Source organism: Marmota monax, unplaced genomic scaffold, assembly GCF_021218885.2.
Source record: "Marmota monax isolate L192 unplaced genomic scaffold, Marmota_monax_Labrador192_F-V1.1 WCK01_AAM20220418_F8-fsc00052, whole genome shotgun sequence".
In the NCBI taxonomy this organism is placed as follows: Eukaryota; Metazoa; Chordata; class Mammalia; order Rodentia; family Sciuridae; genus Marmota; species Marmota monax.
This window is the reverse complement of record NW_026693473.1, coordinates 5,434,233-5,460,916: the sequence shown is the minus strand read 5'-3', so window position 1 is coordinate 5,460,916 and position 26,684 is coordinate 5,434,233. Positions and strand designations below refer to the sequence as shown.

Below are 26,684 nucleotides of genomic sequence, written 5' to 3'. Positions count from 1 at the left end.
AACCTTACATAGACCCCCTGGAGAAGAAGCATATGCTGAAATTCTGGTTCTATTCTTGTTATTCTAACCATACTGAAGACCCTGCCTACCTCCCATTCCTAAGATCTTCCAGAAATCCTATCTGCTCTGCTCTGCCCTCTTGAGACCACAGACACCAACTTTAGAGTTGCTATATCTCAGTATAAATTCTAAAGACTAATTGATCAAGTTTTACCAATATAGAAACCTAGGACTGATTGGGAGGCATTAATCATAATTTAATCATTTGACAAGCCTCTGTGCTGCAAGGATACTGCAGCATCTGAAAGAAATTAATACATACTGCATATGCAGCTGTGTGGTATTTAGTCATTTCAATAGCACTGTGAAAGCATTTACCTACTTCTTCTTCTTTTTATTTTTTCCTCCCAGTTCTGGGGATTGAACACAGGGGGTACTCTGCCACTGATCTACATTTTCAGGCATTTTAAACAATTATTTATTTTGAGACAGGAACTCACTAAGTTGCTGAGGTTGGCCTTGAACTGCAGTCTTCCTAGGCTCCAGAGTCCCTGGGATTACAGGCATGCACCACCACACATGGCTCATCTACCTGCTCTTTCTTGCCAGCTCACTAAGATGCTCAGGTGTGTCATAACACTTGGTCTTTCCTGCTTAACATTTCTTTAAGGGACTAGAAATTTAATCATCTGACAAAGCATGTAAACCTTCTCATTCATGAAAAATAAGAGGCCAAGAGTGGCTTTGTCTCTGCCTAATCTCCCTCACAGCTTCTCTTGCCTCTGGTCTGATTGCCCAACCCTCACTGCTTCCTATGCCCTAGTGGAAACTTGACCACTGAGTGCCTGATTATTACCCCAATCCTGATCTTTCCTTTATAGTGATTAGGTCCCAGCACTACCATATTTGGTTGTGTCCGCAAACTGCAATACAGACAGCTGATGATAATAAAACTTCTCTCCTCTGGTTAATTTCTCTTTAGAAAGTGATTTTTCCCATATTGTGCATAAAACATATAGTTTATTTTAAAATCTCAAATCCCAGACCATACTTTTAGGACTAATAATCATTTCTAAGAAGATTATCAAGTATCTTATAGTAACATGTCATTCATCTTAATATTATTATTTATGCAAACAAGATGATTTCTGGAAAATTAAATAGTTTAATTCAATCAATATTTAGTTTTAAAATGCTTAGCAATCAGCTGGATTACTGCATTAAAGGCATAGTAGTGGGCACAGACAGTTAAATTTTTACTATTTTTCCATTACTGTTGTGCAAAATACCCACTAACAATAATTTTTTAAAAATAACAGCTTTGTAGCTCTTACTCAGAAGTGGGCTAATTTCTATGATGAACCACAGAATAATGAGTGTCTTTGAAGTTTTCACTCTTTGTCTCTATTCCCATTGGTACTGAACTTATTTTATTTTTAATACAATTCTCATGTCCCATTTCCTATTCTTTCCTCAAACCACTGTGAAGCAATCAGCTTAAGTCTCTTTGGGAAGGAGGATGTCCTAATAGAAAGGACAATTAAAGGTATTATTTAAAGCATGGCAACATTTATATTAGATTATTATAAGTGGAGTTTATTTTAAAATAGGCTTTCATTTTAAAATTGTCCCAGTTGGTAACATCTTCTAGTTGCAGTTTACTCCCTAAATATAACTTCTACCAGCATTATTGAACAACCACTTTAGCAAGGCAGACGGGTGTGATCTGCTCCAATGCTGGTTGTCCTTGTTAGAAGATGGACTCTATAAACTAAATGGTTAGAAATACGATAAAAAAAATATGATCCCAATTTAGTAGAAACTCATGCACTTGTTTATTAGGTCTGAGGGATTTTCAATTGGAAGTAAATTCTAACTTTTAGCTTTACGTTTCTCAACTGGCACATAATCTATATGTGTAAATATCTCAAAGTACCAGGGCCCTGAAAGGCTGAAGGCCCTGATGAGTAAGATTCTCATTCATAGTGTGCATACTTGACTTCTGATGCTGGCCTCCTTGGGGGCATGAAGCCCTGCACTCACTTTCCCATCAGTACCTGGGTAGGAGGGAGGCTTCCTGGACCTGAAAGAGTAAAGACTCCCACACCTGAAGGAACACCCGACCTCAGGGAATCATGCTGCCCCAGGCACAGAGCAGAGAGGGGGACAGAAAGCAGTGCAGTCAGATTTGGTTGTTACCTCGATGGCCAGTTGGAACTGCTCATGCTCCCGCTGTAGCTGTTCTGCTTCAGACAAAGAGCTGGCATTGACCAGGCTGGCGTTGAGCATGGACTCTCCATTGCGGATCCATCCCAGGACCTAGGGAATCAGGATAAGGACAGAGGTGAATGGCTTTCCGCAGCTTCCCCAGAGTGTTGCCTTATCTAAAGGCACTTCATTCAAAGGACAGAGTTCAGGAAGGGTCTTAGATGGTCAGCTCCCCAATCTCACTACCACCTTGTGACATGAGGAGTTTATTTTATGTGCCAATTTCATTTCCAGGTCTATATATTATTTCCTCCCTTTACCACCCACTACTAACCTAATTTCCTCACTCATTTAAGCATCAATCTGGTTGTATGTGTGTCTAAAGTTCCTTCAGGAATATTGAATGGTATAAATAAGTAAATTCCAACTGTTGGTATCCTATTCTTTTTTTAAGACCCAGTTCAAACAACAACAACTTCCTGAAATCTTCCACACCTCATCATTCCTATTAGGAGCAATCTCTTCCTTTTTCAGCACAACCATACTACTTTGTATGTACCACCTATATGTTAATCACCACAGCTGACTTCTTCAGTTATTTTAACCTAAATTTCATTTCCCCCTTAGAAGGTAAACTCCCTGAAGTCTGGGGCATTCTATTAGTCATATTTTAATATCACATGGTGCCTAGTACAGTACCCTACCTATCATGGGTGTGGTGTAGTAATGATTTAAAAGTAATGGAGAAGACCCAAGTCACACCTGAGCGGTGAGTCCAACCTCCCTATACCTACAGCCAGGAATAAATGGAGTTGGGGTTTGCTAGGTAAATAGCCCAAAGGAAGCAGGAAGGAGAAAACAAGTAAAATAGCATGAATAAGTCATACACTGATCATCAGAAAAAGGGAGAGTAAATTATAATGGACTTAAATTATTTAGAGGCTATGGCTGGGCTGAATACAATTTCTGGGTGAACTTAATGAGTAGTGTGGCAAAGAAAACTCAGCTAAGCAATATTAGGATAGAAGAAGATACAGCTAGCAGATAGTCCTAGTCTGTGAAATGGGCAACTCTCTAGTTTAACAGAGTCTGTGTAAAATAGTCCACCTGGGAGAGTTAGGCGCTGCAAACACACCTGTTGTGCTGTCATCTGAATGTAGCTAAATATCTTCTTTTCTAGGGACTCTGAGGTTTTTGCTTGGTGAGGAAATGAAACTTCTCTGGAAATTTCAAAGTTAGTAAATACCATCCATCTGTTACCTCATGCCAAAGGAAGAGACACCATGATCTGTTTCAGATTTGCTTTCAAATTTTTTTCTCCCCTCAACTTCCTCATGTTAAACAACTGGAAAATACCAAGGCTGGTCTTCTGCTCCATAATTCCCAAAGGGCTTTCTCAAATTTCATCCCTGAGCAGACAATGACGGATGCCTTATTGTACATGGATAACATTGGGGCACAAATCCTGCTGGAGCTGGGCTATTTGGATTGAGATGTTAATTCATGGCCAGTCTGGCAGATTGTGGATGAGATGCCAATCTGTAAAGCAATTGGTTGCAGGAAATAACTGCTCAGAGTGTAGGTGTGAAATTCATGTTGTCACGGTGGACTGTGGCTGGCTAGCTAGAGGTGCTAATGATTTTGAAAAGCTGCCTGAAAGTTTGCATTCATAGATTGCATGTCCAAATGCTCTTCTCTTTGGAAGATGGAGTTCATAATATGTATTTTGAACTGTGTCTCTATGTACCATGTTTCACTGTATTCTGCTTAGTTTAGAGATTATTTAAGAGTATCAGAAAAACATTTTCTCTATGTGCAACACAAATCAGTGCTCCTTCTGGGCCTCCTGAGTATTGCTGGAAAATTCTTCTCCTCTCTAGTTTCAGCCAACTGGAAACATCAGTGATAGCTATGGTGGTGGGAATACCCATTTACCAGCTTTTCCACCTAGAAATATCATGTGTTTAGTCCCTAGTTCTTTTATTAAATCATATCATATCCTATTGTTCATTTTATTTCCCAAATACTGTTTATAAAATACTCTTTATAAAATAATTTTGAAGTTCTAAACATTTGATTTAAAAATATTTTAATTGTAGATGAACACGATAATACCTTCATTTATTTATTTTTATGTGGTGCTCAGTGCCTTACACATGCAAGGCAAGTGCTCTACCACTGAGCCACAACCCCAGCCCCTAAACATTTGATTTTAAGAAAATAAGAATACATGGTAGTTTATACTCATGGCTTATTCCATGGTGAGATTGATCCCCATGAATGAGTCAGCCCCAGAAGTAGAACTGGCATAGTTTAGAAAAAGCATAAATTTGAAGTCAGAATACCTGACTTTGTTACTTACCTGGAAAAATCACTTAACCTCTCTGAACCTCAGTTTTCTTATCTGTAAAATAAGGATAGTTGCGCCTTTCCTTTTTGTATTACAGGGTTGATGTAACATACTGGAAATGTAAAGTTTGATAATGATGATGGTGTTAGTGTTAGTGATGTCTGGTAGTGCTGTGATTCTTCATTTATACTTTTCCCAATGAAAAGAGAAAAATTTTAGATATAGTAAGCTTTATTCAATAGTTTGAATGAGCTTATTGACATATTCTGATGTTTCTTAGGTTGTTGTCATCATTACCCTTTGTACTCTAATTATGGACAACTCTTGTAGGTGTAATTTTCTATTATTGGGATCTTTTATCCTCCTGATTCATAAAATTTGTTAGTTATTATCCTGTGGGCATCCAAATATGTGCTAAATAAAAGAGACATGAAACAAAATGAGAAAATATTGCTTCTACTAATCTTGAGCAGTGTGAACTTAGAAATATCATTTAATACAAGGCACAGTTTTCTCATCTGTAAAATGTGAACACTTTCCTTGCCTTAAGCAAAAGGTAAAGATGAAATTAAATCACTAATATACAAGTATTTTCAAACCATAAAATCAGAAGGAGAGTGGACTAGAGTAACTGGACGTGGATGTCCACACCTGATGATGTAATTTAAGATGGGAAGACAAGGCCTTGTAATAATGCATGCTGAGGAAGCTGCATGCTGATGACTGTGTTCTTGAGGTCATACCTACAATAAAGTTATGAAGTTGCACTTAAGGCGACCAACTCTTAGGATTGCTACTATAGATGACCCATCACAAGGCACAATTACTTCTGAAATAGGAAAAATACTTAGGAATTTTTGGTAGTAGGAAGCCTGTCATAATTCTAGAATTCCTTACTTCTAAAAACTCCTATCTCTGAGATTGTACACATTCATTCTTCCTGGATTTATGACTATACATTTGCCATGTGTCTTCTTACTTATCTTTCATTTTGAAACAAAAGGATGGTACGTGTCCCTTTGGTTGCCCATCTTTTGGATCTACTTGAATACCTTTCTACCTTTTACATACAGTCACCAGAACTGAACACAGTATTCTCCACAGGAGTATAAGGTCAGGCTAATATTATTTTCCTTTGTTTTGAATATATACTTGATCATATGGAAATTTTGGCAAATATTTAACCTGAGGAAGCAATCTGATATCTTATAAATTGATTTTAGCTTATTTTCTGCTAAATGCACTGCTTTGCAAGAATAACATCTGGAAATTCATTTAGTTTTATACCCATTAGGTCATTTTTTTCAATCTTCCTGAATTATATAATGGATGTGACGTCATCTTTACTGGAGTGGTAATTTTCCTGGAAGCAGTCTGAGAATTCTATGGGGTTTGGAGGGTAATCTGAGGGGCACATGGGTGGCCTGGGGACCTAGGCCAAATGCTGTAATTGGGGGAGTGGTTTTCCTTCAACATTTCCCCAGAGGAAGCTCTTAGAAAGAAAGTCAGTTGCATTCCTCAATTTCATTTGTTTTGGATAACCTTCAGTCAGTCTCTGCACTTTTCTCACTTGTAAAAGCTTCGTTTAATATAATTTTGGTGTAACTACATTTCTGATTATGATGGCTACACAGTCAAATCTAAACCTTTCATCTAAAAGCTCCAACAATAGAATGTATCATAATACATTATTTTATCATAATACATTATTTTATCTCCCTTTCTGTCTAAATTAATGGCATTTCAATTAAGGTATCTTTTTTCTTTTCTTTTCTTTTTTTCCTCTTTAAGAGTATATTCAAAAGAGAAACTCTCAAGCCAGTGTCTAAATTTAGCCTCACTGATCAATACTGACATCTAAATTAACTCGCTTTTTCCAAGTGTCAACAGTTTCCAAATCAATATTTCTTGCTCCACCAATTTCCATCAAACACAAATGCCTTCTCTGAAACTGGATCAGACAAATCCCTAAAGAAAGAACCTACACTGACAAGGAAAACAGGTCTGTCTAATGAGGCATGGTGGCTTAACCAAGTAGCAGTCCCTTGGTGATAAAAGGGCTACGGTCTTTTGCAAAGGCCTTTGTAGGTTTCTTCAGAGCTGGACTTGAGCAAGCTTGTACAGTTTTGAACTATAATCCCATGTGTGTCATTCTTGCCACGGTGGGAAGAGAACATCTTCCCACCCCTACAGAAGAACTTTTTGTCCTCCAATGCATGAAATTATGAATGGGAATAAATGCATATATTAGTCAACCCAGGATTACTCAGATATAAACAATCTAGTTTCCCATTTGACAAACTACCTATCATCCCAGAACCCACTTTATACAGGATGTATACTTAAAGAATGAAAATTCATTTCAATTTTAATATCAGCTTAAGAAAAACATAATTATAGAACTGATTCTACTATTGATGCTGGAGCAAAAAATAAATAAAATTAAAAATCCAGGAACAAAAGCAAAACTATGTCTTCCATTTTAAAGTCAAATAGGAATGACTACCCTGTTATCTACTTTTTTTCCTCCCCTATCAGATGATTACTCAACCTGTCTTCTGCTACTGATAGAAATTCCCAGGCATGAGAGCAGGGGAGGAGTTTGATGACCTGTTGGAGCCCTGCTGGCTTTAGGTGCCACACTCTCCATGCAGCCAAGACCATGTCTGCCTGTCTTTTTAGACATGGTATCAGCCAGGCCAGGAAAACCTTAGACTGGGTTCTGCTGGGGGGCTTCTCTCTAATGCTCCTGTGTGAGTATGAGGCCCCCTAGAGGCGAGACTTGCATTTAGGCAGCTTGGGCTCAGGTTTCAGCAAACTACTGTAAGCCCTGGAGAGCACTAATTCTGTGTGCCTCAGTTTCCTCATTTATAAAGAAAACATAACACAATTTTCCTCACGGGACTGTTCTTTTTAAAATGAGATCATAAAGGGAAAAGTACCTCTCATATGAAAAGAAAGTACTATCACTTATGCTAAAAGTTTCAAAAATTTGTGTACTCATTACTGCTCCGAGCCTGCTAGGAATTCTAACATGTCCTTATGAATAACATTTCTATTTAGAGGCTCATATGTATCCCACTGTAATTAGGCAGAAAACACCTGGATGGCAGCTCTGTGATCCGGTCTTGCTTGGGGCTCAGTGATTTGATTTCATCTGTGCTGAATATAGACCTTTAGCATGGCATGTGGCTGGGCTCTGGCTGAGCACTGATTGAAAGAAAAGAGGAATGAAGATGATTCTTCCCAGTATAATAAATAACAATGTAATAATCATGGCATAAGCATTAGCAAGGGATATCTTGAATACAGATGAGTGAGAAATAGTTAAATAAAATATGACATTTTTGTCTCTTGAACTCCATTAATACATTTAAATCTAAAATCTCTTGTAGACACTGTACATAAGAATGTTTAAAGGTGGAAAATATTTCTCTGCTTAGGATAACTTGGGCCTAGAGGAAGCAGGGGGGACAGGGTTGCTTAGAGGAATAGGGAGCAGAAAGCAGCAACCACTGAGGTGATGAGGTCCTGCCCTGCAGGAGGCCCTCCGGCACCTGTGGAGGGCAGTGGTGTGTTCTTTCCTCATTGTTATCATAGTCTGGTGACCTCTCTAAGCTTCAGTAGCCTCATCCTTAAAACAGGACTAGTATCTGCATCAAAGAGTGTTGTGAGGATTGATGGAGATGGAAAAGGTACATAGTATTGGAACTATTATTGTATTTTTACTTCAATCTTTGTTTTAAAATATGCCAATTCGTTATGTTCACAAGAATTACTATTTCTCAGTCACCTGTATTCAAGATATCCCTTGCTAATGCTTATGCCATGATTATTACATTGTTATTTATTACAGTCTGCTCATGATATAAATAGTAATCATTATAGTAAATAAAGTGTTTCCCCAAAGCTCCTAGGTTAATACATGAATATTCAGAGGTAAAATAACTAGATTATAGAGTGGTAACCTAATCAGTCCATCCTAGTTTGAATGGATTAACTGGGTGGTAATAGTAGGTGGGTGGGGTCATGACTTAAAGAGGTGGGCTACTGGGGGCATGCCCCACAAAGGATTCATTTTTCCTGAGGCCTCTTTTGCAATTGCTCTGTTTTCTGGCAATCATAAGGTGAGCAGCTTCCCTCTGCCAAGACCTTCCACCATGTTGTTCTGTCTTACCTGGGGCTCAGAGCAATGGAGTCAGCCAGCCATAAACTAAATGCTCTGAAACCCTGAGTTCAGAGTGAATTCTTCCTCCTCTAAGTTGTTGTTCTCAAGTATTTTTGTTATGGCAATGAAAAGCTAACTAACCACGAAATTGGTATTGAGAAGTGGGGTTGTTGCTGTGACTAACTTGACCATGTGGTTCAGAAGCATTTGGAACTGGTTTGATGGTCTGTCTCACTTTGGGCCCACAGAAGAGTCAGTTGGCCATGGACTGAACCTCTGAAAACTGTGAGCTGAAAGCATAACTAACAGTAATATTCACAAATGTAACACTTATCATTAGGTACATATTCCTGGAGGTCTGAATGTGTCCTCCAGTAAAATGCCTGGTATAAGGCCTCATGCAGAGAAGAATTCTTTGATCTTTTTTAAAATCAACTTTTAAATGTCCAGAAAATGTTCCTTTAAGAGTCACATACACATTGGAAATAATGATGGAAATGTCTACTACTTAACAACTATCAGCTATGTGTCAGGTACTGTCACAAGGATATAGGTGCCTCAAATTTATCAACGTAACTCTAAGTCCTATGGACTCTGACAGGATTAAGCATAGGCAGGAACAGAATAGATTCAGTGACAGAGGACAACATGGGAAATCTCTGGAATGCTCTCCTTAGATTATAATGTGCTATATCTTGGGGCATTTTACCATGGAGTCTATTAGGTACAGCAGCCAAACTTTCAGAAATTAATGAGTCCTTATCTATTTTTTAAGGCTTGGATACTCAGACGTTACACCTGTGGCTGTGGCTCTGCATGCCTCACCCACAACAGGAGCGGGCACCAGGCCAGGCTCACCTGTTTGACCTCTGCCTGGAGGTGCCGCAGTTGGAGACACTGCTCTAGCCGCTTGTGGGTCTGTTCCGCGTTGAGCTCCAATTCATGCTGCTTCTCATGGAGAAACTCTAGCAGCTCTTGCACCTGGGCTGCCAGATCAATGTCTTTTTCACAGATTAACTCAATTCCTGATTTAAAAAAAAAATGTAAATATTTAAAAACCACATAGTACTGTGAAGACAACATTTCCTTAATATTCGTAAGAAAACTGGATTTGGAAGTGGCCATTATCAGCACCCTCCCAACCTCTACATATCCCTCTGTTCAGCTAGACAGATCACCATAAGTGGCCCTTATTTAGGATGCTCAGCCCACGCCAGCTTTTTTGGGTTAACTGATTCTTTGCCTGGAGTTACTTTTTAATAAGTGATCAGCTCTTTACTACCAAATGGAATTAAAGAGTTGGCACTCTGGAAATCCATCCCTAGTCAACAGCACCCAGTAGCCCCCGACAGGAGATTTCCCAACACCCAGAATATTCACAAGCAAGCCTCTGGGTCAAATCAGAAAACATAAAACTAAACTAAATGGACCCTGTTTCAGGAAATTCTGCCAAGGGCACATTCTCTTTTAAGGTCAGATATAATTTCTCATTAGATGGGAAGTACACTATGATGAGAGTAGCTGGGGAGTGATGATTTTATTAGCCAACTTCTTTGCCTCTAAAAAAAAAGCAAGGCTTAGAAATAGATGCTAGCAGGGCTGGGATGTGGCTGAAGTGGTAGCATGCTCGCCTGGCACGCGTGAGGCACTGGGTTTGATCCTCAGCACCACATAAAAATAAAATAAAGATATTGTGTCCATCTAAAAAACTAAAAAAATAATAATAAATAAATAAATAAATTATATATATATATATATAAGAAATACACGCTGGCTCTCAAACACGTACTATAAATACACCCTAGCAACATCACAGGGATATTGAATGCTTATTCATTTCACACAAGGAAAGTTTGTTCATTATTCTACTAATTCAAAACAATTAGTAAGCCCAGTCACTGACAAGCGTCCAGTGTTAATAAACCACCAGCCTGTATTAGGGACCATGAATTGATATCTGCTAGCCAAAATCTGTGGTTCTATTCCTTCTCTACCTTCCTGTCTGCCCTTTCCCTATACCTCTCCCAACACCCGAGTGTAGATGTATACACACGTGTTCTCCTCACCCTGCCAACACTTCTATTTATACATTATCTCCACCGGTTCAGAAGAAGCCTTTCTCAAATGGATTTCTGCTTTAGGATACAAACTCTCAAAGTAAAGGGACTGCCTTAGTTATCCCAGTACTTTTGTTGCTAGTGAGTTGAACTATAGTCCTTTTTTAATTCTCAGAGACAACATGGAAAATGTACCATCTTCTGAACCAGTCCTGAGGGTTAAAATATGGATCTTGGGCAAGACATCTAACCTCTCAGAAACTTCATTTTCTTCACATGTAAGCTACAACTTTGCAAACCGATCTACTTATCTACCTACCTACCTTATAAGTTACCTCTTAAATTTGTTGGGATGATAAAATGAGATAATACATGTAAAGCACATGACATGTACATATTATGTGCATATGTTATATACATGCAATCAATGTAGATCCATGTACCCATAATAAATACAGATTACTGCTCCTAGTCCCATAGCTTTCCTAGTTCCTGGCATTCACCTTAAACTTCCAACTTTCTGCCCTCTTCCATTCGTTCCCTCTGGGTTCCTGTCTCTGACTTGGTGCAAGTTGTGATTTACATTTTCTTTATTTTAATTGTCTACCTATTTTTGATTTAGACTTGTTCAGATCCTCAGCTCTGGGAAAATTCTAACTCAATCATTTTCCTATTCTGACCTCTGACTCTACTTGGCTCTGTAACCTTTTCTGTCCAAATCCTTTCCCTGGTTCCTTATCCTATAAACGATGGCCCAAAGCAGTTGTGGTTCTAATGCTGACACTTTATCTGAGATGCAGAAAAATAGGGACTTGACCCACAATGGGATTCAGACTCAAAAACCCAGCAGGTATGTCCTCAAATTATCTGTGGTGATCAAATTCAAAGGAACCCACCAATCTTAACAAACGACCTAAAAAAAAAATCCCCTTTGGGAGACATCCCTGTCACTCTGACTCACACCATAAGAACTTCATCACTGCTGCCACCAACACACCTGCAGCCTGCAGTCGGGGAAGTACCAGGAAAGTCTGTGCACACTTAGGGAAATTCATTTCTAGAGGCAAAAATAGTGTTTTATATAAGGACAATATGGGAGAGTGGGAAAAAATATTTTCTGGTGTTACATGGTAATAATTTCAGTATCTTTTCATATTTATTTTTTTTGTCAGTTTCATAATTCCAAGTCCTGGCTCCCGAAATATCCGTGGGAGACAGAGAAAAGAACAGGCTTGTTCTTTTGGCAGCCAACCCCCTCTGGTTGCTATTTTCAATTACCAGGAGGATGAGGTAGATCATCTCCTTCTCAATAAAAATATAAGAAACAGAGAGATTTCTACCTTTGCAGTGCTCAGCATGGAGAATGACCCTTGGCCCCTATGTTTACTTTCTGGAAATGTAATTTTAGATCCATCTTTTCTTCATGTCCAGTCACAGTGAGGATTTATTCTAGCTTATCTTCATTTTGCAGTGTCTCTAGTGTTTAGCATGCTGGGCTAAGTCAAGGTGTCTTTCTGTGTGAAGCTCACAGTTGACCCTTGCCACACTGATGTGAATAGATACTTGAAGCCTAACAACTCACCAAGGAGGCCAGCACCTGCTTGGGACGTCATCCAGAACAGGTAAGCCTACCCCAAGAGTCAGGTCCTGCAATTTCATTTGTTTCACTCTGTATTATTTTACATGAGATGAATGCAAGAAATACAAAAGATGAAAGGATGCCCACTACATCTCTGAATTCATCATTGTGAACACACCATTGTGAGTGGAGTGAATAGGAGGAACACGAGGGCTTGTTCAACCCACTCCTAGAACAGAAAGAAAACCTTCTCTTCCACTGCTCTCCAATACATTGGTGTGAGTTCCATTTAAAACACCAACTGGTAAATATCCACCAGTTGACAGAAAGTAGAGTTTGCTTATGTTGACTTCACTGCTCTCAGTCTAATCATAGACCTACCCATCTTCCTTAAGGGGCTCTCAGAAATTCAGGAAGAGATGTGTGTTCTTTATATCAAGTCATGAATTATAATAAAATAGTTGTCAGTCTTTTTAAAAAGAGTTGTATTGTGATGATTTCTGATGTGCTCCCATAGTGTTCTGTGCCCATCCCTTCATCAAAATACTTCCACCAGAGTTGGTTCCTTATCAACTTATTTATATTGTACAGGAACAGGGCTCCCTGACCAGGCCAGTGTTGGCTACATTCATCTCTATTTCTTCTGGCTCCAGCATGGTGCTGGACTCGTGTCACCCAATACATCCTTGGTCAGTGAACAAACAGGCCTCTTTAGGAAGAGCTGAGGTCATATATTGTGTTGGACAGTACCTAAGAGCTTTAGGAAAGGTCATGCTTAGGTTTGAATCTACATTTTGCAACCAATTAATGGTGAGATTCTGGGCTCCTTACCTTTTCTGAGCCTCAGTTTTCTTATCCATCTAAAGGGAATTACAACAACTTACTAGGAATGTCGTGAGGACTGAGAGAGATATTATATAGAGTTATCTAGTTGGCTCAAAATATCCATTTTCCACTTTTCCCTTTAATGTAAATACCTTTTGTTGATTACTTATGGCACTGTTGAATGTCTTATGTAAAATGTAAGCATAAAATCTGCTGACAGGTATTTATGCATTTGCTTAATACACATCATTATAAAGTATGGTTTGAGAGCTATTACTAGGGCTCTCAATCCCTGCTCACATTAGATTCATTTGAAGAACTTATAAAAATCACCAAGTCCTGGCCACATCCCAGACCCATAGCAGCAAAATCTCTGTGAGACTCAGTTGTCAGTGATTGTTAAGACCCCCAGGCTGATTCCAACATGCAGCTACAATTGTGAAGATGGCACAGTGGCCACCATGCAGAGACCAGAGATGCTCCTGGGTTACACTCAGCTATGGAACCCTCTGCACTAATGTTTATTTAGGGCACAAAGCAAATAACAATAAACATGGCTCTATTTTCCTTGTCTGCAAGGTTGAGGGACCACTTCAGTTTCCTCAAGGAGAGAGGTAGCTGTGGTGGAGGGTCAGATTCGGGGATTCCTGGCTGCGCTGCTCATACCTATAACATGTTTCAACTGTTCATGTTCTTAAATATTTGTATCGGCCTCAGGCAGAGAATATCTTTTGTTTTTTCTTTTTCTCCTCTCCTTTCACTTCTCTTACTGTATCACTCCCTCTATAAAACACTCAGGTCAGAACTTAAAAAGTCCTTTAATCAGGTTTTTAGATCAGTTTTCTCAATTCTGGCCTGGGCCAGAATCGCCTGGGAAGTTTTTTAAAAAATAAAAACCTGGGCCCACTCCAGGCCAATTAAGTAAGACTCCCTGAGGGATGAGGCCCAGTCATTGGTATTTTTAAGAAGTTCCCAGGTGACTCTAAATGTGCAGCCAGGATTGTTTTACATCAAGGCTCTCTGCTCTTCCTCTTAGCTCTAGCAGGTCCACATTCCTGTTAACCCCAGAGTACCTTCCATTTTTAAAAACAACACGCCCTTCCTTTTCTTTCCTTTTACAACACAAATAAAATTATTTGTGGTCCATTATTTTAACCTACATCTGTTCTGCCCACACTGTGTTCATTCTTGATTAATTCAGCAAACGTCATTATTGAGAACTTGCTGTGTGTAAGACAACCCTTCTGTTAGAGGCTTTTGGAGAATCTGCTAGAACACAAACCCCCCCAAGAGAATGAAGTGTGTGCTAGAATACAAGAATAAAACAGGAGAGTTGTCAAGCTTTTCTGAACCCTTTCCATGCTAGTGGATGATCCCACTGTGCTTCCTGCAATCTCCCTGTATGGTAGATACCCTTGACCACTACTTCCTTAGAAGAAGGGAAGGCATTATGGGGATTGGGTAACATGATCAAGGACACCCAGGTAGCAAGAGGAGTGGATATCAACCCAGGATTTCCTCTTGTGTCTGTGCCCTCAAAATCCTCCCAAATGTAATTATTTTTTGGGATATGTTTACCCTATTTTCAAATTCTGTGCCTGACTACTTAGGCACAGTAAATTCTAGGCATTATTGCAAGAGACTCCAAAGATTTTTCACTTAAAAGTGGTGCATAAAAAGAGAACTTTTTTGATTTGATTAAACAACAAAAATATATCCGTAAGATACACAGCTCTTGATCTTTCTTTTTTTCTTCCTTTTTTTTTCAGTACTGGAGATTGAACCATAGGGTACTTTACCACTGAGTTTTACCCCCAATCTGTTTTATTTATTGTTTTAAATTTTGAGACAGGGTCTCACTAAGTTACTGAGGCTAGCCTTGAACTTGAGATCTTCCTGCTTCATAGTCTCTGGAGTCATGCCCAGCAGCATTTGTTGTTTCTGAGGTCAAGTGTGATGGTTATATAGCCAGATTTCATTGGAGAGAAGATCTACAGAGTAACCAGTGAAAGTAGTTGGATTGAATCATGGGAAGTGAGAACTGGAAGAGACTTTAGGAATCAAGGCCCATGCAACACTAGACACAAGAAGAAACTAAGGTCTAAAGAGAAAGAGAAGGGTCTTCCAAAATCAGACTGCTTGTTAGTGATGGAATGGGACCTTGAATTCAGACAGCATGTTTTCTTCCTAGTCAAACTTACCGCCTCCCAACTTGAGATGCAAATAGATAATGCTATAGTGAGGAAAGAACATGACAAATGAAGAAATTATTCCTCAGACTAATGTTGACTTATGCCAAGGCTTTTGCTACTGAAAACATTCAAAGCATATACCATTAATTTAGGGCAGGGGGCTAAAAACCAGTAAATCTTAATTTTGCTAGATGTAATGTTTTTAGAATGACAGTTATTTTACCTTTAGTCCAAATAAATGCACTAGACAAACCACAATCCTATGTCTCTGAAGTCTTGCATTCCTCAGCCATGAGAGAGGAGCAAGGCCCACCCTGGGTGCACCCCTCACCCACCTCCACCCCCAGCTCTGGCATGACTCTGTCTTCCCTTGCTGCAAGCTCTGAGATGAGATACATGACTTTTCTGCAAGACCAGGTCACGGACAGGGAATAAGCTTCCCTGAAATGCTTGGATTCATTCCATTTGAAGCCTCATGGGTTCTGCCAGACTGAACAGCTAGCTGAGGTAGGTGTAGAGGAACAGCCATTCTCAGTGGAGAGGGCTGAAGAGGCCGACCAAATATCTTTTTAACAAAACTTGTTTCTAGAACAGGATACTGTGGGGGTGGGCAGCCCATCTGCCTGGGGGTATTTTCACCCACTCAGTCCTCATGGCTAAGGTGGACGCCAAGCACAGCCAACCCCCAGTCACAAGCAGTCCTCAGAGACTTCCAGATCCATGCTTTCTGTTTCCATGGATACTTGGATGCTGGGACAGAAGTTGGCTTGCCCAAGGTCATGACTGCACCTGGCAGAAGCATCCACTTTGGAGTGGTGAAAGTGAGCATCCTTGCACAGTTGCTCTGGCCAGCCTCTCTCCTAAGTACTGTGTCTTCATCTCTCATGGTCCCCATTATTAAGTATAGTAGCACTGCAAGGCCTGCTGTGGGCTAAACCCTGAATCCAGGTACGATTCTCAATCACAAAGAAGGGGTCACCATCCACCCCCTACCACACTTCCCTAAAAAGGCTGTGGAAAGCCATGGTTCATGTGCCGGAACACTGCTTCTCAAATTTTAATGTACATATAACCTACCTGGAGTGTTATGTTTTGGATCTGGAATTTCCCCCAAAGTCTCATGAGGTGGGGTTTTTAGGCAATGATTGGGTCAAAGGGCTCTGACATCATCAGCTGGATTAATCCATTTGATGGATTAATTTGCTGGGAGCTAAATGGACTACTGGGAGGTGGGATCTAGTTGGAAGGAGTAGGTTACTCGGGGCATTCTGTGAAATGGTTTATCTTCTCCCTGGCTCCCAGCACCCCCAGCTTCCTGGCTGCCATGAGCTGAGCAGTTTTCCTGTCAAGCACTTCGGCCATGATGTCCTGCCCGTGGCAATGGAACTGGCCATGGACAGACTCCTCTGAAACCATGAATCAAAATAAATCTTTCCTTTTCTAAGTTGTTCTTGTCAGGTATCTGGATATAGCAATGAAAAGTTAACTAAAGTGAAGAAGACCTGGGTTCCAGCACTCTAACAGAATAAGTAGCATCTTTTCTTCTGGACCAGCTATTCTTGGGGAATCACTATGACTTTCCCCAGTTCTAAAAGGCCATCCTGGAGAGTGGCAGGAGTACATTAAGGGATCATGCACTTGGTGGATACATTTTGAATAAATCTTGAGCAAGAAAAGGAGTAAAATCTGTGTAACTTAGCCATGTTTTCTGAGAAGCAATAAAATTATATGATCTTGCAATAAATTTTTATCAGTACTGCTTATACTCACTTACAGAACAGTGATAAAAAATTGAGGGCTTGTGAAACATGAGAGAACAGAGGACTGCCTGGGAGTGGAGGAAAGGAAGCGAGTGTATGCCGAGGATGGGATGAGGAGCTATATACTTAAGAACAATTCCATGGATGTCTGGCTGCTTTTGGTTTACTTTTCTAACCACCATTAAAAAACAAACAAACAAACAAAAAAAAAACCAAGCTAATTCCCACCATTAGTTGGCCCATTCTCTTTGCACTACCAGGAGACCCGGGCTCTATTCCCATCTTTCCCAGAGCCTAACTGAGCAATCTTGGACAAGCTATTTTAGCTCTCATGGCTTTGCTTTCATTTTCTTTAAAATGGGGGTAAAAATTCTATTCTTGGTAGAAATAAATGAATGAGAGTGTGGGAGTGGTCCTTGGAGGCAAGTGGTATCCTTGTTTCTATCATCTCTCCTGCCAGAAGAATGGGGGGCTGCCTACCTGAAGCCTGGACTTCCATGATGTATTGGTGCAGATCTTGGCCCTGCTGAATGACTTCAAAGGTCATATTGTTCATGGCTAGCTTTCTTTCTGTGTGGCGCTGTAGCCGCTGCTCTGCTAGGGTCAGATCCTCCGTGTTGAAGTCATTCATCTGCCGGAGCAAGTCCTCATTCCAGGCATCCAGCTCTGCTGTAACCTGTGAGGAACCACCAAGATCAGTACAGGCTTGCCAGATCCTTGAGAGGCTACTAAGCTAAAGCTCACCAATCCCAAGCCTTACTAACTAACGCAGTCCTCAGATAGTCTTTGCTTCCCATCTCTTTGATCATGATCTCTTTGATCTAAGCAAGACTGCCATACATCCGTGTGCACATGCCTTCCAGTGTTCTCTGTGTGTTTCAATGTCTATCGCAACAGCAAAGGAATAGCAGGAAAACACTTATGTTCTAATATATGGTTTATAAAGCTTTTGCATATTCATCTCATTTGATTGCCACAATGAAACAATGAGACAAGGCAGCATGGAGATTTCCAAGTCTATCTTACAGAAGCAGCAGCTGACCCTCGCTCAGACAGACATAGTGATTGTCACAGGTTTCCCTTGCTAGCAAGGGGCAAAGCTTATGAAGTAGCTTAGTTCTTCTCCTGACTGCAAAGAGGTTTTGTCCACCATCACCAACAACTGTTGCTATAAAAATATTTCATAATTGAAGAGGTCCTCAGAACTAAGTAGTGAGTATTTTTCAGTAATATAAACTGAGGTCTAGAGAAATCTGACAAATGTGTCAAGGCTACAACATTATTTTAAAAACTCTACATGTCCAACTCCAGGTCCGGATCTGGTTCCTGTGTTCCATTGTGCAGGATTCTCTCCCTCAATCATAAAGAATGATATCCAGAAAAAAACAACCAAAATAAATAAATAAAATTGTCCAAATCACAGTTCGTAGTCCATTCCTTGCCCATTAACTGTAGGAAATCAGAATAAAACTAAGACAACAACCATGAAAGGAACAGCCTGCCTCTTCTTTCAAATTTCTATGAAACGGACTCAATAAAGGGTCCTTTTGATGTAGGAAGATCCCAGAGGGGTCCTAAGGTCAGGAATTCATGAAGAGGAAAGTGTCAAAGGTCCTGGTGAGGGAAACAGAGAAAGGTCGAAGTATTTAAGTCAGCAAAGTGACGCTCAGAGGTCTGGTATCTTAGGAATATGATCTAAACTGAATGTGAAATCTGCCCAGCATTCTATATCTGGTGTTTCTATATTCTTTCCTCCCTTCTCCTTAACCTCCTCCACTCTCATCAACTGACTACATTAAACTGAAGGGCCAACTCTGTTATGCAGCCTGAAGAGTGAGAATTCCAAGGGGCTGAATTTCAACAGAAAGGGCTGACTCCTAAGGTTGCTTCCCCGGGGTCTATATACTCTTCACCCTCTCTGTGTCTGACTCTACTTCCCTATTTCTCCAAGTGCCAATAGCCAGAGCCTTCATTGAGTTTAAATTGTATGCTTTCAATGTTTTCTGGAGTTTAAACTATTTTCTTTCTTGAACATTTTTTTTTTCTTAAGGAGTGTTCTTTTATTGGGGTGTCTTCTCCAATTTCTTTCTGGGATACAAGGGGCTTTTTTTTGTGGTACTAGGGATTGAACCCAGGGCCTCACACATGCTAGGCAAATGCTCTACCAGTGAACTATATATACCCTAGCCTTTTTTATTTTTCTAAGTTGCTGAGGCTGACTTCAAACTTAAGATCCTATTGTCTCAGCCTTATGAATAATTGGGATTATATGAGTGTGACAATGCATCTTTTTTTTTTAAAGAAAAAAATCAGTTTCAAAACTGCAGCTTACCTTACTGCTAATGAGTAACCCTAACTTTCCAACCTTATCTCATGCTCTCTGTTAAGATCCATTCAAACCGGTTTACTGCTGATCCTGAGCATTAGATCAGCATCCACCAGCCTCCATTCCTGTTCAATAACCCTGTCTTTCCTCCCAGTCTCTTGAAGTCTTGACCACCCTTCAAAACAGATCCTCTGGCCTGAAGGTTTCACCACATCCTTAGACTCAGATGTTTTTCCTTTGGTTTATCTCATAACGTGGGACATGGGTTAGTTTGCTCATACAGAGATAAGATTGTTAAAAGCAAAACCTACCCAATGGAATGAATTTGGAGATCTCCACTTGGAGAGCATGTGCTCAGGCAAGAAGTGAGGACCTGTATCAAATGAATGAAAGAGGGAATACAAGGTTCCCAGAGGGCACTCAGTTTTCAGTTAACCTATTTTGCTTTCTCCTTCTGCTCTATTAGCTCCATTCTGGCCTTCTCAGTTCCTCCCTTGGCTCTAGTGGCCTCTGTCTTATTCACTCTCCTGAATTAATTGGAAAGTTAGGATCTGATGACCTCTTAAAGATATAGTTTGAACAATATTTTTAATCTAACAGTTGTCTACTCTAGAGACACAGTAATAAGGGAAATCACATGAGGAGCTAAAAAAAATAGGGTAACAGGCAGTGGGAAATGACAAGTCTCACTTTAAAAAGATTAGACACACCAAATTTAGTATCTGCTGCCAAAAATTGATACATGGGAGTTGGTTTAGCAGTCACCTTGGGCTCTGTTCACAGGGAGTCCTCTCCACTGGCTCCTCCTATTATCTGAGTCCTCCCCCATATTTATGTGTACAGAAAACTTTAGCCTCTCTTCCTCAAGTGTTTTCATCTGTACCTGCCTGAACCAGAACTCACCTTCCCCCTTTCTTCCACTTCCTGTGGTCTGTTCTCATCAACTTAGTTCTTTACTATCACCTGCAAAGTTGGAAAACTCATCATGTAGTTATTTTTTTTAATAATTTTTAAATGCTGATGATGATCATGATGAAGATGACAAAATTATTGAAGAAGTCATTTTTCTCTAAATTGTGCATTTATTATGGGATGAATAGTGGGTTAAGCCATTCAACTGACTTTATTTTAATCCCCAGAGCAGCTCTATAAGGAGATGGAAGTACACAGCAGCCAGGTAGCTTTCCTCATGGTCTCAGAGCTGCTGGTGGCAGAGCTGAGCATCAACTACTAGTCCAATGCTCCTAACCATGGTGTGACATTAATAAGGCTTCTGTAAGAATTGATTTTCAGGGGATAGCCTTCTTTTTTATGCTCACATCAGAGAAGTACCAGTTTTACTCTTCATGTTTTCTTTTCTTTAAAAAGACCCATGATAACTCAATTTTCTTCACTTCATATGCACCTTTTAAACATATGTTCTTTGAACAGATCAATAAATCAACTATATGCCTGAGCTCTTATATAAATTCCAGGCATAATTTATACTTGCAAGGAAACACACTGTCTTCCATCAATGGGGTATTTTTGTTTAAGGGTTTGGTAAATTTTTAAATCAATTCTATCAAACTGCTTAGTATAAGGTAAGCAATCTTACCTATCTCAAATTCTCTGGTTCCCCAAGGGCCTTTGTCATGAATGTGAGACACATCTGCAATTGGAATTGGGTTGTGAACAGAGGGATTAAAGCTGAAGTAGAGAAGTATGTACTACTCCCTGCATGAGCAGATTCTCTGCATGGCAAGAGAAACCACCTGCTCTATATGAATACCCAGGACTCTCCTGATACGACTCAGCAATGAATTAGGAGATGAACAATGGGACACATAAGATGTTTAGTTGCTTAAAATCCAGAAGCAGGTACATAATGCTCATAAATACACACATATGTATATATTTACTTATATATAAAATACATTTGCTATTATCAAACTCATGTGTACGTAAATGTATATGAAATGAAAATGTATTGTGAATAACAATAGTAACAACACTGACCACAGTACTGAGTGCTGCTTAAATGCCAGGAGCTTTGCCAGAAACATTACATGTGTTAATTCATTAAATCCTTACAACAACCCTATGGACTAGAAAATATTGTCATCCTAATTTTTCAGACAAGGAAACAAAGAATTTAAGTAGCTTGCCTGTAGTTATAAAATGAGTAACGTTAGTGAAACAGTTTTAAGAGCAAGATTACATGTTTTGCATTTATTAAGGTCCAATTCCATTTCCAATAACATTGAAGAGGAAAGATCTGTGGCATTTCATTGTGAGGGGATTCTACTGAAATGCCTGGGTTGCTGATTACAAAATGAGTATTTTTCTGTTTTATGCCATTATTTTCATTAAGATAAGGAAAATGTAAGCTAAATATTCTCTACTGGCTTACAAGTTCTGGCTGATAGGGCAAGACATATTGTAGCTGAAGAGACTGTCTCACTGATTGCAAAGAGCTTCTTTACCCATAATGGGTCTGTGTGTTGATACAAATCACCAGTGTGAAACTGAAATTAACTAAACTGCCATAGTCGTTTACTCTACATGACCAGTGTAATGTTAGATTATTTTGTGTTAAGCCATTTATCAAATGATGAGGTACTAGAGTTTTAAAAACAGATTATTTTAAAGGTATCATAGCATTTCTCTCTGTTCCAGAAACATATCTAATCTATCTGAAGAGTTAAAAGTTTCATCGAAATAGCTTAATACCTTTGGAGGTATTGCAATACTTTTCTGGAAAAGAAAAGGGACTTGGCAGAAAAGAAATCCTTTCTCTCTTGGCAAAATAATGTAAGAACACATTATAAAATGTTGTAATTGATGGGTTCCAATGTTCCTGTACCAGTTGGATCACTTGGACAACTAGACAATTTTAATGGCCATGTGCATGTTCTTTTCTTCCTCATCATTATATTGAAACTGAGGTCTTTGACAGAGTCATAATTTGTTGATTAAAAGGGTTGAAGGGACAGGGCTGGGATTGTGGCTCAGAGGTAGAACGCTTGCCAGCATGTGTGAGGCACTGGGTTCAATCCTCAGCACTGCATAAAAATAAAATAAAGACAATGTGTCTACCTATAACTGCAAGGGTTGAAGGGGGTGCTGGAGTTGGGGCTCAGTGGTAGAGCGCTTGCCTATCACATGTGAGGCACTGGGTTCAATCCTCAGCACCACATAAAATAAATAAATAAAATAAAGTTATATATGTGTGTGTATGTGTGTGTGTATATATATAGTTATATATATGTATATTTATGTTTATATATGTACATATATATGAATTGAAGGTGATCCTGAGAAAGATTTTATTTATCTCTTTGCCTTTTATCAATTTGAGACTTGTGGAACTCTGTTTGGCTTTCAAAAGATCTCCAATCTGTTGAAGAGTTCCTCCATCACAGAGTGATCACTCATTCTAGTACCTCACCTTACTTGAGAACGTTCTTTTCTCCCTAAGCTGTAGCTTACACCCGCTCCCGTCCACTGCATCCTTCCCAGGAAGGAAAAGCATACCTCAACAGACCTTGATAATACTTCAGGTCCACTGTTCCAGACCCTGCCCCAAAGTCACCATCAGGGATCTCTGATAATTTACTGAAAATTGATGATGTCAGAATACTTAGGTTGTATGAACAACCTTGAGTTTTGTTAAAAAAAAAAAAAAAAAGGAGAGTGAAGGAAACCTCCCCAAAATTCTGAAATCAGTTTCACAAAATATTTAGAAGAAACTATTAAATAAATACTTTGTGAGGGATGTGGTTTAACTCATTGTATTTAGGCTGCATCTCCTTCCCAAAGGATCTGAGGTACGTTTAGAAAATGCTACAGTGATCACTAAAAAGAACTGGTAAAGATCTCAAAAAGATGTTTCTTTCTTGATATGTTATTATGTTGGTGGGCTTGGGAAAGGCTCTGTAGAGTCTCATATTGTGCCTATGGAAGAAAAGAATTGAGGACACTGGATGAGCTGATGGGACCCACAGCTGACAGTGGCTGTGCAGGATAATGGCTATGTCACTGGGAGAGAATCTCCAGTGAAGCATCACCGGGTACTGCTGACTTAGCCAACATTTCAAACAGCCTTAGCCTTGATTGATTATTATTTATTGATAATAAATTAAATTTTAATCTATTTTCATAGGCTAAAGAACTGTAGAGGGGAAAAAAAAGTAAAATTTGAGGGGGGAAAATAAAAAACTATTATAAAAAAAAAAAAAGCAGCCAGTGTATTGGAAGCACTTACCTTGACAAAACAACCAGCATAAGGTCACACAAGATAGGACATGAAGGCACTGAAAAGGCACCTCTCACCTGGGTGCATGGGGAGAGGCTCATTCCTGAGTGGCACATACAAGGGTACACAGGTGCACATGGCTAATGAGAATTCCCTCAGCAGGGGGCAATGAGAGAATCTAGAGACTGGCCACTATCCAGAAAGAGGTGAATGAACTGGCGATATGTACCACAGAGAGGGCCGATAGTCAATGAACTCTAAAAGCTGGAGTGGACTACAGAAGTAACTCATACATCTTATGATTTTTCAGATAAAGATAAAGAGACCTATGATAAACATTTAAAAATATTTCTGAGACTTCCTAATAAAATAGAGAACAGATTTATTCTGTTTTTTGTTGTTTATTTTTCCCCAGAGAAAGAGCAAGGTCCAAAGCGTAAAAATGGTGAAGATTTGGCTCAGCACATAATGAAATTCTGTTTCTTCCCTCCTCTTCCCAGTCCCTGCTTCTGAGCTCTGGAGATATTCTGGTAGAGGAAGGCGACAACTTCTGCCTGTTCTCCAGGTGTGATTGAGAAACCTTCACGGGCAACCTTACCAGGCCAAGCATCTCCTGTTCAGTGTTCCTAACAAATTGGGAGCCTTCCTCTAGTAGAATCATCACACTGACTGATGGGTTTGTTTCTATGCTTCTCAACAACTAGTCCTCTAATGGTGCAACATATACTTAATGTGCAGCTTAGTTACTGTTACAGAGCAGGTGCTCACTAAATGTTTAGTGAGTTGAATTTTTATACAGATGAAAGACTGACTGAATGAGCCCATTCTAATATAAAATGCTAAGGGCCCCTGCACACAATCAACTAAAGAGTAGAGCTCACCAGTTATAATCAGCTTTCTCTTCTTTAAGCAGAAGTCTCCTTTTTGAGTGGCATTTCTCTCCAGGTTCTGCCTGGCCCCAACTCATTCTAATGTGAACCTCATAATTTAGAGTTGGTTGTTCTAATTCTTACTCAGGTTAATTACACAGATAAACTTTTAGGAGCATTGAGCAAACTTTGTAATTACAGAGTGAGAAATTTTTTAAAAAGACCATATACATGACCCATATTTTCTTAAAGTTCCTTATTTAGAGTATCTTTCTTGGTATCATTCTGAGGACTTTCCAACACGGGTTTGTCCCTCTCAGGGGTACAAGATTATCCATTGATAACAGGGAGAAGAATTCTTTCTATATACACATACACCTATTTCTGTGCATACATATTATTTACATACATCTTTTATCAGACCAATGAAAAATACATGAAGTCTCCTTAGACTTTCATTAGAAGATTGGAACCACAGGGCAGATGGTTTGTGCTGTGCATAGGAGGTGAGGGTGACTTAGGGAGGGCAGAAGTCTTGATCCAGAGGGCCTGATTGTGGTTCATATATTCACTGATGTCAGCATATTCCAAATTTTTGCTCTCTTCATATTTCTCATTAAATGGATTTATTTATTATCCAGTTTAAACTAAACTAACCTTTACAAAAAGACACATGACTTGACAAATTTCCTGCAAAGAAACTGCAGCTTGAAGATAATACTAATCAAGAAAGGAAAAGAGAACTTTGAACTCTCTGTCAGTCACATTACGGAGTAAGGAAATAATGACAATCTAATTATATCTGTCATGAAGCCAGGTAAAGACATAATTGGAAATTATCAGAAGACTATTTGAAAATCTGCAATCACAACTCCTAATGAAAAAGCTAAACTTCACCCAAAGAGCATATTGAATTTTTAGATTATTAGCCAGTGATAGAATAGTTACATAATTTATAAACTAATAAATATGCATAGGTAGGAGGTTGCAAGTTCAAAAATATTTTACTGATATGCACACACTCAAAAAAAAGTTTGGAGACCACTAGTTATTCTTGATTCTAACATCTTTTATTTCTTTCTTATCATTCTAATTGTAGAAAATTTGGAAATGCAAAAAAGCATCAAAGATAAAAAAAATCACTAGAAAATAAACAATATTAGCATTAGATGTACTATCTCTTCTATCATAACTAGTTCATATAAAACATCTTCATTGAGGGAGGCAGAACCTATAGAAAAAATCTTTATGGGACATCATGTTTTACTCTGGATTACTTTGTCTAGTATCCATGAAGTTCAAGAAGGTATGTCAGGAATGTAGCCACACTCTTGGTTTTGAACATCTGCTTAACAAATATGGGACAAGTTTTGCTTTATGTGGGCGTGTCTATGATCTCACCCCAGGTTATGATGCAGAAGCCATATATATTATTATTGAGTGAAAGGAGGTTGGTGCAGCAACTCATGTGCTATCTTAATTTTTAAATTAACTGGCTCATCTCAGCCATTGGTGATATGATTGAGTATCCCACTTAGAGTCTCCAGATGTCAGGATATCAGGAGTGTTCTGTTTTTCAGTAATCCCGAGGAATTTGGAGTATGCCCATCAAATGCCTTCCCTTAAAAACAGAACCACAGCTGTAGGTCTTTCAAACATGAATGCTGTCCTGGTTTATGTTAGCACTGACGTGGCTCTTATTACAGAAACCACCCTCAGTTTCACACTCTGAAGCTTCTCTAGGGTTTGCTCTTCATCCCCACAGTGAAGCATAGCTGGTATTTGAAATAATCTCATCACCCTCAAAAATAACTTCTGACAATCTGAGTGGAAGCAGTTTTTCCATAGGTCTGGCAGGATTTCCATTTCTAGATGCAACATTTGCCCCAAGCTTTGGGTCTCTTTGGGTCTCCTCCCTGATGGGGAATAAGACCCCTTCAAAACTTGGGATGTCAGAAGATGCACAATCTAATCACTATTTTTATTTCTCTCATTTTATCAGGCACTTGCACTACTTCCCAACATTTGTTCCACTGCATACTAAGTTGTTCAAGTTGCTGTCCAGTACTTCGGGTGAGAAGGAGAATTTTTATACATAGAAAGGTTGAAGAAT

General features: G+C 39.3%; 1 protein-coding gene across 21 annotated transcripts in view; it reads right to left on the bottom strand.

Annotated features, from left to right (window-relative positions):
* The window catches only part of Kalrn (kalirin RhoGEF kinase), a 636,773-nt gene that overhangs the window by 267,552 nt on the left and 342,537 nt on the right, over positions 1-26,684 (bottom strand). For all 21 annotated transcript variants that reach the window (XM_058583507.1, XM_058583505.1, XM_058583504.1 and 18 more), the window contains exons 14-16: positions 17,620-17,815; positions 9,585-9,751; positions 2,200-2,319 (exon numbers count right to left, since the gene is read on the bottom strand). In XM_058583507.1, coding sequence (XP_058439490.1) covers positions 2,200-2,319; positions 9,585-9,751; positions 17,620-17,815 — 483 coding nt within the window. The remainder of the gene's footprint in view (positions 1-2,199; positions 2,320-9,584; positions 9,752-17,619; positions 17,816-26,684) is intronic.